This window comes from Eptatretus burgeri, chromosome 6 (genome assembly GCF_056783735.1).
Source record: "Eptatretus burgeri isolate ZD-2024b chromosome 6, Ebu_testis_v1, whole genome shotgun sequence".
Taxonomy (NCBI): domain Eukaryota; kingdom Metazoa; phylum Chordata; class Myxini; order Myxiniformes; family Myxinidae; genus Eptatretus; species Eptatretus burgeri.
This window is the reverse complement of record NC_140966.1, coordinates 98,416,948-98,430,321: the sequence shown is the minus strand read 5'-3', so window position 1 is coordinate 98,430,321 and position 13,374 is coordinate 98,416,948. Positions and strand designations below refer to the sequence as shown.

The window sequence follows — 13,374 nt, the reverse complement described above, 5'->3', positions numbered from 1 at the left end:
TACAGTGTGTTGCAAATACTTTGCGTTGCCCATGTGCATCGAGTGACAAGTTCCAACAGGCCATTGAAGCAAGTTGGCTTTTCCTGCAACGATTAATACAGGGTGGGACTTTAAAGTACAGTCAGTAATCAAAGGGTTAAAATATAAATAGGGTCACAGTTTGTTTGTTGTTTTTTTTAATTCAAGGCCGATCAGGAAACTGGAATCCTACTTTTTTGGGGGAAGGCTTTGATGACATTAAAAACTAGAGGGGGAGCACTCGGTAGAGTGCAAAACCTCCGCCGCCAATACTGCTGGGTCACTTAAGTGAACCAGATATCCTATTAATTGTAGGTCAAAACGGATCAGACTCTACTGAACCACGATTGAATAAACTAAACTAGATCGATGCGCATGTATAAATGCCAAAAAAATAAAAGCGAAATTTTTTTGAAAAAAAAGTTGCAAAATTTCTGGGTTTTTTTTTCTCTCAAACAAAATTTTTTTTTGGGGGGGGGTTGGAAATCACTTAAAACATGCAGAAATGTAAAAAAAAAATTCAAATATTTTTCAAATAAAATCGAATTTTTTTTGAAAAAGTTGAAGTTTTTTTTTCTCTAACAAATTTATTTATTTTTGGTTGGAAATCACTAAAAACATGTAGAAATGCAAAAACAAAAATTCAAATATTTTTTCAAAATGGCTGCCATAGCGGCCATATTGGACTTTGGACAAAGTCCAAAATCTAATGGCATGATCCTTGAACCATACCTAATCCCCCCACCAAGTTTCGTCAAAATCCGTCCAGGAGTTTTTCCGTAATACTGTTCACAAACAAACAAACAAACAAACAAACAAACAGACAGGGGTGAAAACAGTAACCTCCGTCCATCTTCGATGGCGGAGGTTAACAAAACGAAAACAAACAAACAAGAGTTTGGGCAACTCGTGGAGAGAAACATACAAACAAGACATGCACGATTGTACGATTGCTTGGTTTTACAGGCACTCCCTATTTACGATCGTTTTAATAACAGCTATTTACCTCTGCCACGGAAGGTGGATAGAGGTTATGTTTTCACCCCTGTTTGATTGTCTGTGAGCAGGCCATCTCAAAAAGTTATGGACAGATTTAGACAAAACTTGGAGGACAGGTTTGGTGGATGACAAAGACTAATTGATTCGATTTTGATGAAGATCCGAAAATTATTTTAGTGATTCTTGCACCATTGAAAGATAGGGCCAAAAACGATATACTGTGTCGCATAACATCTCAAAAGGTTGTGGAAGGTTTTGGATGAAACTTGGTGGATGAGTTGGGGAGGTGACAAGAACAAGCCGATTCAAATTTGTTGAAGGTGCAGATGCAGATCCGACCCATCAGTGGGATACAAAATTTTAACTGTTCAGCCTGGCGGAGGTATGCGCTCCACCGAGTCCAATTCAAAATCCAAATGCATCGGGACCATACTCTGTACAGAGTGTTGGTGCTGCCGAAGCAGTCTCCTGGGCTATTGGGCACAATCCTGGATGGGTCGCCACTCCGACGCAGGATACTCGAATGGCTCAATCAACCCAGCAAGCTGGTACTTATTTTGCTGACTTCGGAAGGATGACAGGCTGAGTCGACTCCACCTGGTATTAATTCAACGGCTGAGTGGGATTTGAACTCAGGACCCGAGGATGCAAGCCCACCACCACCACCCTTAACCATTAAGCCAACATCAGGCATACGCGACTGAATGCCATTCTATTTAAAAAATTTAATTGGCATTCCAGCAATATAGGTTTAGTAAATACAAGTACACACATGACAGATGTCACAACTTTTAAAATAGTTCACTTTTTTGGTGCTGATGAGAAGCAGCAGCTCTCCTTATGGATGAATAATCTTCACAAAAGAGAATATTGCACAATCATATGTCAAAGCATGCAAATAAAGTTGAAAAAAAAGATTAAAAACACACACACAAACAGAATAACAAGATCTGATGATACATTTTTCACTGTATATCTTGATATGAAAACAAACAAACAAACAAAAAACAATACAGTACATCATTTAGCAGCAAATGGAGCTTCAGGTAATTTCTCAGTAAAATTCTGTAACAGGATTGGTAGGTCCTTATTTTGCACGAGGTTCACAAAAAGAGACCCACAAAGGCCAAATATGGTGGCTTCCATCGAAATTATTGTGAAATTTACCGAGTTGCATCTACCACTTTAATTTCCTCCTAAAAAATACGTCAAATAGAAAAACATTGCCGATAATCGAATCGAGCGATTATAAATTATCAATTCTTGAAATCCCATTTGAGTTTCACTTCGATGTAGCCAGATTTGATCAGCACTAATAAAGTGAACCATTTTAATTTAAAATTTGCAAGCAGACATCCTTCTTAAGTTTCTGCACTCAACAAAGTTTTCCCTCGCTTCCCAAATGAAATGAGAATAGTGTCAAGAAATAGAACTTACACACTTCAAAAAGAAATGTTATAATATTGAACCAACCTTGCATAATCTCAGAAAAGGCCAACACTTTATTCTGAGCTTGATTATTATATATTTTTTAAATAATGGAATGCCACCTTTCCAGTACAAATGAAAGATATATTATATACAATGTCAAGGCTCGTATGAGAGCCAACACACATAACGTATAACAAGGAGGGTAGGAGACGAGGGACAGGAGTGTAAAGCACAAAACAGTGGGGAATAGACACATGAGGAGATCTGTGGAAGGGAGAGGGATGGGGTGGGGTACACGGGGTAAACAGGATGGACACCACAGGAACTTTCAGGAAGGAAAGAATGGAAATTTGAAGGAGGTGGGTTTAGGGTGGATTAACGGGGGTAGAAAAGATCATGGTTTTGGATGGGGGAAGATAAGAGATGGTGGTGAACAGCTACTTTGAAAACTTGGAGGGAAGAGTGGGATTGAAGAGTGTGTGGGAGTTTGTTCTAAAGACAGAGAAAAAGAGGCATGAAAGAGCGAAGGTGAGTAGTGATTCTTGATATTGGTAGTTTAACCAGAAGAGGGTTGCTGGCAGACCTTGAGCACCCTGTGGAAATATGGGCGGGACAGATAGCAGACAGAGCAAAGGGGTGGGGGGCGAGGCCGGAAAGGAGACGGCAGAACAAAGAAAGACCACCAACCTGCCTGTGGAGAGAGCGAGAGACCCAAAGACTCAGCCTCATCGCGGGAGATACTAATGATCTTAAATGCCGTGGTTTCCACAGCGTGAAGCTGAGAAAGGTGAGAGGCAGGAGCACCAGCCCTGAGGGGAGACCAGTACTCCATCAAGCAGAGGATGAAAGATTTGTATGTGGTCAAGAGCTCAGGTGTGCCAAGGAAGGGCTTTGCACGATGGAAGATGCCCATTCGGCGACTGGCTTTGGAGGCCAGCATGGGGATGTGGCTTTCCCAGAAAAGATAATGGCAGACAGTAAGGCCCAAAAGTTTGAATGGAAACACTTCTTCAGGAGGACTGTAAATAAAGTAGATTGGGGGGGGGGGGGTCCAGTTGGACCTTTCAGAGTCAGTGAGTGTCATATTTGTTGGGATTGAAAGTTATGTTCCATGTGTGTTGGACCAGCTCATGATTTTTATCCAGATCTGCAGAGTGAAGAGGCTGCTGCTTGCTGATCTGAGGGATGGCAGATGGTACGACAGAAGATGGAGTCATCAGCAAAGAGATAAAGAGGATTTCCCAGAGAGTCGGAGAGATCATTGATGAAAACCAGAAAAAGAATAGGGCCCAGAACGCTTCCTTGAGGAACTCCAGCCTGGACAGGAAGAGGGGATGAAAGAACTCAATTTATGGCCACACGTTGACTGAGACAGGAGAGGAAGTCTGCGAGCCATGAGTGGAGATGTTCTTGGGTACCATAGGAAGAGCGTTTGGTGAGCAGGGCAGGGTGCCAGACTGTATCAAAAGCATGCAATATGTCCAGGGAGATGGCTCTGATCTCATGTCTGGCATCCATTTTTGGGAAAGCAGGAGCAGCGAGTCCAGGGTAGAGTGACCTGGTCTGAAACCAAATTGATGATCGAAAATCAGGCCATTGGAGAAGAGGAAGGATTTAACATCTGAAGCGATGATGGATTCCATAACCTTGCTGATGATTGGGAGAAGGCTGATTGGTCTGTAGTTGCAGGGATCTGTTTTTGCACCATTTTTGTGGAGAGTGGTAATGTTTGCTGATTTCCAAGCAGATTGGCAGATGACCTTGAGCAAATGAGAGGGTGAATAGAACAGAGAGTGGATGAGCAAGAGCAGAGGAGCAGGTTTTTAGGACACCTGGGCTGATGCCATCTATACTGGTTGCAGAATCTGAGTCGAGGTTTGACAGCAAGCTCTCCACCTTGTCAGGAGAAAAGGACACAGTCCAGAAATAACTGGGTGTGACTGGGTATGGTGGGTCCAGAAAGCGATGGGTTTAGGACACAAGACTTTAGAAGCAAACACAGAGTTTCGGCCTTCAGCCTTCTCATGTGCAGTGCCAGCCGTATGGCCATTTGAGGTAAGGGGGGGGGGATGGAGGTGGAACATACACCAGAAACAGACTTAACTCGACGCCACCAGGATTTGGAGGAGGGAGACAGGTTTGAGGGTTCAGACATGAGTTTGGAAAGATGTTGTTTCCTGGCTCTCTTCAGGGTAGACACACATTTGTTCCGAGCTTTGTGGAAGGATCAAAGCTGTAGTTCTGGAAGTTTTGCATGAGCACACATGTTCTGCGCGTGCACAGCTAAGCTCTCCACCTGTGCTTCTCCCAACATTCCGATGTGGTGCACCAGATGGTGCTTAAGCTTTTATAACAAATGCAGCAGACTGAATTTTCTATCAACTTCAAGCAATGAACGAGATCATACCTCTCAGGCTGTAGAAAATACAATGGAATGTGAGCAAAAGGTGTAGAGACAGAAAGGTTTGGAAAGTAGGGGTGGGTGTGGTACAAGGGTCACCTTCCTCCGTCATTTTCAGTGTGTACCTAGTCAACATCAGAAGTACTTTGCAAAAAGTGATGCAACTTTATAATATTTCAAAGCTTCCTCAAACAGCAAAGTTATATTTGGATTTGATATTTGTCAGGATGAATGACTGTGGCTTCTTCACTCGTTTATGTTTTGTGAATCGGATACATACAATGAGTACGCTTAGTCAATCATATGTATTGCAATGCAGTGAGACACAGACAAGCTGCAATCACCAGCACCAGCACATACGATGATCCCTCACCCTACAACGAACAGGGATATTTTTCGCTAAATTGCATCATATGACTGGTCAAATTACTATGGGGCTATCTATTTATCATACTAAAAGAACAAATTTGCTGTCTATCTGTTATTTTTTGACCGCAATACATTTGGTTGTTATATATCCAATCTCAACCAAACTCTACAGGACTCAGCGTCACACAATTGAGGTGTTGTAGTGACTTCATTTCCCCCCCCCCCCCCAATCCCTCTCCACAAGGGGTTTTTCCTCCTTGGACAAACATCGTGTTAACGTGTAGAAATAGCTTATCATGTTGTTTCATGGGGCAAGCCTACAAGAAGTAAAATGTATTACAAACCACAAACACGTACGATTACCTTTTTAAACAGTCAGTTCATGCTGGTTAGCATGAAGCTGAAAGGGAGGAAACTCGACGTCCTTGAGGCATTATATGCTTATCGTGTCCCACACAGATTAACAGACCCGAGCCTAGATCGACTGTAATGTTATATACCCCAGAGAGGATAATAACATGACCCTTCCTGCCACTCCCATAAAGAGCAGGTGTACTTGTCATACGAAAACAGAGTGGGGCGGGGTCGTAACGTAAAATGTAAAAATATTAATTCGGATTAAAGAAAAGAAAGGCGAATCAGTTCTACTAGAGACCTTGATCGATATGTTCATGAGAAGAGAAAAGGTAGATGGGAGAGAGAGTGAAAGGAGATTGAAGTTAAAGGGGGTGTATTGAGCATAGTGGGGTCGGAGAGGAGGGTCAAAGGATTTTCCACTGTTGAATAATAAATAATGATCTCAAAGTCAAACATCTTACGAATCCCACACAGCACGAGATCTAAGAACTCTATTATTTTTTGCATCTGGATACTTTAATTGCTCTGATTATGCAGTGGTCTCGAGAGTATATGAGGTGTTCACTTTGACATTGTAAATTCTGCCTGGATTACCAACTTTAGCCTGCTCCATGAATGTGTGAGAAACAACAATCCTTCAAGGACATCATGCAAATCAATTCACCTTTCAACAAAAGTTGCTGTTGGGTTGGAGATATTGCCATTTGTAATACCGATTGAAAGAGGACCTCTTGGAGAATGTTAGAAGAAGGAAGCTTAATGTGCTTGCAATAGCATGGGGGGGGGGGTGTGGTGGGAAGAGCAAATGAGAAAGACAAATTTAATGAGAAAAGAGAGGATTTCAATGTGGGGAGGGAAGAGGCATTTTAGCAAGAGCCCCAAGCAAAATCATGTTTAAACTGGAAGAGCACTCAGTCGAGCGCTTACACCTCCTCCACGAGAACATATCGGGGCCCATTACATTTTTGAACTGGAAGGGGAGCACTCGGTAGAGTGCAAAACCTCCACCGCCAATACTGCTGGGTCACTCAAGTAAACCTTATATCTTATTCATTAAATATGACGTCAACAGTGTTGACAGTTATAGTTCTTTTCTCCAACTTTTTTTTTTTGGGGGGGGGGGTTGGAAATCACTTAAAACATGTAGAATGCAAAAAAAAAAAAAAATTCAAATATTTTTCAAATAAAATCGAATTTTGTTTTTTTTTTTAAGTTGCAAAATTTTCAGTTTTTTTTTTAAGTTGCAAAATTTTCAGTTTTTTTTTTTCCTCTAAATTTTTATTTTGGTTGGAAATCACTTAAAACATGTAGAAATATAAAAACAACTAGAGGGGGAGCACTCTGTAGAGTGCAAAACCTCCGCCGCCAATACTGCAAGGTCACTCAAGTGAACCTGATATCCTATTCATTCAATTTGACGTCAACAGTGCTCACAGAGTTATAGTTTGCAACTTTCCCTTTTACTTTTACATGCTCAATTCATTCGTCATAACTAGATTCCTTGAGACAGAAATTGATTTTACGTGTGTATATCCACCTGAAGTTCCAAAATCAGCCGCAATTATAATTTTGGCATGTTTTTTTTGTTGGAAATCACTTATAACATGTAGAAATGCAAAAAAAAAATCGAAATTTTGTTGGAAAAAAAAGTTGCAAAATTTTTTTTTCTCTAACAATTTTTTTTGGGGGGGGGGGGTTGGAAATCACTTAAAACATGTAGAAATGCAAAAAAAAAAAATTCAAATTTTTTTTCAAATTGGCCGCCATAGCGGCCATATTGGATTTTGGACCAAGTCCAAAATCTAATGGCATGATCCTTGGAACATACCTCATCCCCCACCAAGTTTCGTCGAAATCCGTCGAGGAGTTTTTCCATAATACTGTTCACAAACAAACAAACAAACAAACAAACAGAAAGGGGTGAAAACAGTAACCTCCGTCCATCTTCGATGGCGGAGGTTAAATATCATGCTATACAGTACTATATCGTTTTTGGTCCCGTCTCTCAATTGTGAAAAAATAATCACTTTAAAAATTAAATAATTCTCGTATCCATCCAGATCCAGATTCAGATTCAGATCTTCACCAAAATTGAAGCAATTCTTCCTCGTCACACATCCAACAAGTCCACAAAATTTCATCCGGATCCGTCCACAAGTTTTTAAGATATCCTGTAGACAGACAAACAGACAAACAAAGACAGAAAGGGGTGAAAACATAACCTCCTTCACCTTCGGTGGCAGAGGTAACAAATGATCGTCGATGAGCCACCAACTTGAAGAGAAAAGGTAGCATTGAACAGTTCGAGGTGATTACATAATCATCCAAAAATTAGGACTAAGTGGGACAGAAAGAAAGTTTTACTTGTAAGGAAGTATCGATGAGTTTGAACACATGCATGATGAACATGTGCAGCTTGCAGAGAGGGGCAGAAAGGTAGCTCAAGGCAAGCAAGAACAAAATAATGAAGCAGTAAAAAAAAAGATGGATGGACAGGCTGCCAAGCGAGAGAAAAATCAAATCCTGTGCCTTGTATCCAATACGAGGGACGTTCAGAAAGTGTAACACTGACCTAATGGTTATGGTTCACCGGTAACAGGTATTTGTAAACAGGAGACGGGGTGTTGCAATCGCTTGTGTGTGTATCTGTCCGGATCATAATTTTTTTTTTTTTTTTAAACTTTTGTCATCAATTTTTCAACACACCTTCATAATGAGAATCATGGAGAAAATAATTAACAATTGGGTCAAAATGTGAAAGGGAAAAGTCATAGTCACTACAAATAGCCCTTATTAGCCTCGCCGCAGAGCATCAAGCACGAGACGCCCCGTTTATTTATTTATTCATTTTTGAATCATATCTGTGTTTATTTATCTATTTACCAAATGAGCTTTTATCAACAAATCTTGAACATCTTTATTATGAGAACAACACAAATTAATAAAAATGTACAATTATTTTTAATTGTCGTTTTCATCAAGTTAAGTTTGAGTACAAAGCGGGCGCTACCTTTATTACAGGCTTTGGGCTACCTTTACGTGGGAAGATCACTGGGAAGTATCAATTTCTCCCCCCCCCACCCCCATCCCCCAAGCATTCAGTCCATTCATCAGATTCTGCTCTTTCTTCAAGCGTTGATTACTATGAGGAGATCGCAGTGGTTTCCAGTTTCTGGACAAGCCTTTGTCTGAAGCACAATGGAGTACTACTCTGTACTTTGGGATGGGGCTCCTTAATTACATCAATCTCTTCTGATTTCTGTGGAATATAAAGCTCTCAACGCCATGGGCGTTTTCTGCAATGGCCGAAAGGCCGAAACGCAAAGACTGCGCATCTTACCACTTCTCCTCCAGTCTCTCAGCCTTCTGGGCCTCCCCAGCTCCTCTGGGATACCGATGTTCTTCCAGTAACCCCCTCCTGATTAAGCTCCAAAAATCCAGCCTGACTGCCCACCTCCATTCTTTCGTTCCTCTTTGTGGAACTACCTTTCCAAAGACGGTTAAAATCACCCTCTTCCATCCAGGGCTTCAAGTGAGTAGTGCACCACCATCTAAGGTCACCCCTTCGTCCCTTTAATTTAAAACAAACAAGGAGCTGATACTCGAGGTTCGCCGCCTTTTCGGTGATATGAGGAATAGATACCTGCAATATGAAAGCTAAATGTTCCAAGAAATATCACGTACACAAAGATACATGGACAGATAATTATTGGTTGGTTAGTCGGACTGAGCTCATTTTAATCCCAACCCCCCCCCCCCCAACCCCTGCCTTTGTCAGAGGAGCAAGGAACAACAAAGGTAAAATAACAATGGTTACAATGGAAATGTGATTTGTGCAGAAATAAACAAAGTTGTGCACAATCATTAAATTCCAAAGAACGATGAAGCATCAACACAGTTGAAGTGGAAATTAAGAACATTGCCCATTTGGTAGGCCTTTGTAAACAGGAACATTTTTCAAGTTTCCTTGAGTGAACAAAATTCCTTTCTTAATAGTAATGCTGTAACTCTAAATTTGGAACACACATACCTCAGTGTGTCACATCATGGCCAAATCGAAACCCCACCCAGTCTTCTGATGTGCAGGTTTACACGTCCCGAGTTACATTCCGTTTGTGCCACACGTAGAAAATGACAAGGATGAAGTCAGCTCGACAGCAAAAGTCACTTAAAACTCATTACACTGTTCTTATTCTTCTTTTTCTTAATGGCCACAATTATTCACACGTTGTTGTGGGGTTCACTGTGGGTAAGCTTGGTCCAAGTCTTTCACTAACCTCCTGGACAGGCCTGACGTTCGACTAAGGTGAGAGCAGGAATTTGTAATTTGGCAAGAAGGACATCAGGATGACAGTTTATAAGTGGATCGGGAGTCAATGCAGGCGAGACAGCTTTGAGGTGAGCGTGAATGCCACCAAGGCATCGTGCCAGCCCGATTGTTAATATTGATATTAATATACAAGTCAGATCCAGTGGATTGGATCAGAAAGAAAAGAAAATTCTATGGCATTCCTGCACACTGAGGGAGGTCCTCCCTGGCCCTGCACGCTGAGGGAGGTCCTCCCTGGCCCTGCACGCTGAGGGAGGTCCTCCCTGGCCCTGCACGCTGAGGGAGGCCCTCCCTGGCCCTGCACGCTGAGGGAGGCTCTCCCTGGCCCTGCACGCTGAGGGAGGCTCTCCCTGGCCCTGCACGCTGAGGGAGGCCCTCCTGGCCCTGCATGCTGAGAGAGGTCCTCCCTGGCCCTGCATGCTGAGGGAGGCCCACCTTGGCCCTGTACGCTGAGGGAGGCCCTCCTGGCCCTGCATGCTGAGAGAGGTCCTCCCTGGCCCTGCACGCTGAGGGAGGCCCTCCCTGGCCCTGCACGCTGAGGGAGGCTCTCCCTGGCCCTGCACGCTGAGGGAAGCTCTCCCTGGCCCTGCACGCTGAGGGAGGCCCTCCCTGGCCCTGCACGCTGAGGGAGGCCCTCCCTGGCCCTGCACGCTGAGGGAGGCCCTCCCTGGCCCTGCACGCTGAGGGAGGCCCTCCTGGCCCTGCATGCTGAGAGAGGTCCTCCCTGGCCCTGCACGCTGAGGGTGGCCTAAATAGGCCAGTCAGGTATAGTTGTAGAAGCATCAACAGGGACATTAACCATTGATTGTTGAGAAGTAACTCACGTGGAAGCTTCATCGTGCTTCTTCTGACCTCATGACATCAACAATTTTTGTAAAAAAACAAATGAAAACCCAAAAACATTGTTCCTGCCACACGAAATAATTAAATTAATAAATCCTGATTACCCAGATCGCAAATCACGCGCTTTGCATTGAAAGGTACAATATGGAGGATGAAGAGATTTAAAAAGGAAAAACTCATCATCGTCCAATGAGGAACGACCCCAGGAGATACCTGTTAGAAGAGCACGGGTGCGTTACACGGGTGCGTCACACGGGTGCGTCACACGGGTGCGTCACACGGGTGCGTCACACGGGTGCGTCACACGGGTGCGTCACACGGGTGCGTCACACGGGTGCGTCACACGGGTGCATCACACGGGTGCATCACACGGGTGCATCACACAGGTGTATCACACAGGTGTATCACACAGGTTGATTACACAGGTGTATCACTCACACAGGTTGATTACACAGGTGTATCACTCAGGTGTATCACTCACACAGGTTGATTACACAGGTGTATCACTCAGGTGTATCACTCACACAGGTGTATCACTCACTCAGGTGTATCACACACACAGGTGTATTACACAGGTGTATCACACAGGTGTATCACACAGGTGTATCACACAGGTGTATCACACAGGTGTAAGGTGTGATTAGTTCAGAAATGGAGGAATAAACAAATTTGTGTTTCCCTTTACAAACATCAATATATATATATATATATATATATATATATATATATATATATATATATATATATATATATATATATATATACACACATACATATATATATATATACACATACTGTATACATATCATGTCCCATTGAGGAAACCGATGAGAGACACTTCACCCACGACACGCACCATATTGGGCGTCACTGTCCGTGTCCTCACCTGGTAACGGAGAGGAGATGACTCCAGGCAGGTGGTGGCAGAGCAGGACGATGAGCTTGAGGGAACGGTGGAAGGTGTCCGAATGAACGCTCGAGCCCGTCATGCTGTCCCACAGGACTTAAAACACGAGTTCCTCATCGAGCTACACACACACACACACACACACACACACACACACACACACACACACACACACACACACACACACACACACACACACACACACACACACACACACACACACACACACACACACACACACACACACACACACACACACACACACACACACACGTGCGCGCTGCTGTTGTGGGTGACAACGACGCTCTTCTTCTTTACAATGTTGTCTTATCCTGTCCCTCAGTCACAGGAGCAACACTGAGGACAGAAACACCCGTCGCGTGACCCCTTGACCCCCGACTCACAGTTCAAGGTTCCCCCGATAGTCCAACACACGACTTCACCTCACTCTGTCTTCCTCGTCGCTTCTCGTTTCATATCTTCCTTTATTCCTGACGCTTTCCATGGACTCCCACAACCTCTGTTTGCCTCACGCCATTGCACCGACCCTGACTGGGCGCGGACACGATTTCGGGAGGGAGGATTTCGAGAGAAAACTGAAATCGATGTATTACGCGTAATGTACGTGGAAAAATGTGATATTACGTGTTTATTTTCTCGGACATTAATTATATTCAGAAATAATGTAATATTTATTAATCCATTATAAAACAACATTCGTCAGGCCACGCCCCCCCTCCCCGATCGCGTAAAATGGTACATCCCCGAAAAGCGCTCTGCGTCGTGGTGAGAAAGAAAAATGATAAATGAATGATTCACATTCACATTCACATTCCCACTCACATTCACATCCCATTCACATTCCCACTCACATTCCCATTCCCACTCACATTCACAGTCCCATTCCCACTCACATTCACATTCACATTCCCACTCACATTCACAGTCACAGTCACATTCACATTCACATTCCCATTCCCACTCACATTCACAGTCACATTCCCACTCACATTCACATTCACAGTCACATTCACAGTCACGCTTTTACGCGAGCCGGGTGTGGAGGACAGCATTTGACTAAATACACAACATCTCATTTCGGTTTTTTAAAATGCCAAACTGGAAACTTTACAAACTGATTCATTTTCGAGATTTCATCATTTTTAGTGATACAGATCAAATGTCGCCAATACACGCACAGATCAGTCGGTATGGAGAGCCCTGCACTCTCTACCAGCCCATCACGACCCCCCACGACCCCATCATGCCACCACACACTCCACGAACCCATCATGCCCCCTACACGAGTCCATCATGGCCTCCACTAACCCATCACGACCCCCCACTAACCCATCATAGCCTCCACTAACCCATCATGCCCTCCACACTACCCAATCATGCCCTCCACACTACCCAATCATGCCCTCCACTAACCCATCACGACCCCACACTACCCCCATCATGCCCTCCACACACTCCACTAACCCATCACGACCCCCCACTAACCCATCATGCCCTCCACACTACCCCATCATGCCCCCAACACTACCCCATCATGCCCTCCACATTACCCCATCATGCCTTCCACACTACCCCATCATGCCCTCCACACACTTCACTAACCCATCACGACTCCCCAATAACCCATCATGCCCCTTACACGAGTCCATCATGGCCTCCACACACTCCACTAACCCATCACGACCCCCCACTACCCAA

The 13,374-nt window shown here is 43.7% G+C and overlaps 1 protein-coding gene across 2 annotated transcripts in view; it reads right to left on the bottom strand.

Moving 5' to 3' along the window:
• LOC147025436 (uncharacterized) overlaps positions 1-12,230 on the bottom strand; it is a 139,108-nt gene extending 126,878 nt beyond the window's left edge. For both annotated transcript variants that reach the window (XM_085886399.1, XM_085886400.1), the window contains exons 1-2: positions 12,060-12,230; positions 11,635-11,776 (exon numbers count right to left, since the gene is read on the bottom strand). In XM_085886399.1, the coding sequence (XP_085742525.1) occupies positions 11,635-11,737 (103 nt within the window). In that variant the 5' untranslated portion in view covers positions 11,738-11,776; positions 12,060-12,230. The remainder of the gene's footprint in view (positions 1-11,634; positions 11,777-12,059) is intronic.
• Between the last annotated feature and the right edge of the window lie 1,144 nt (positions 12,231-13,374).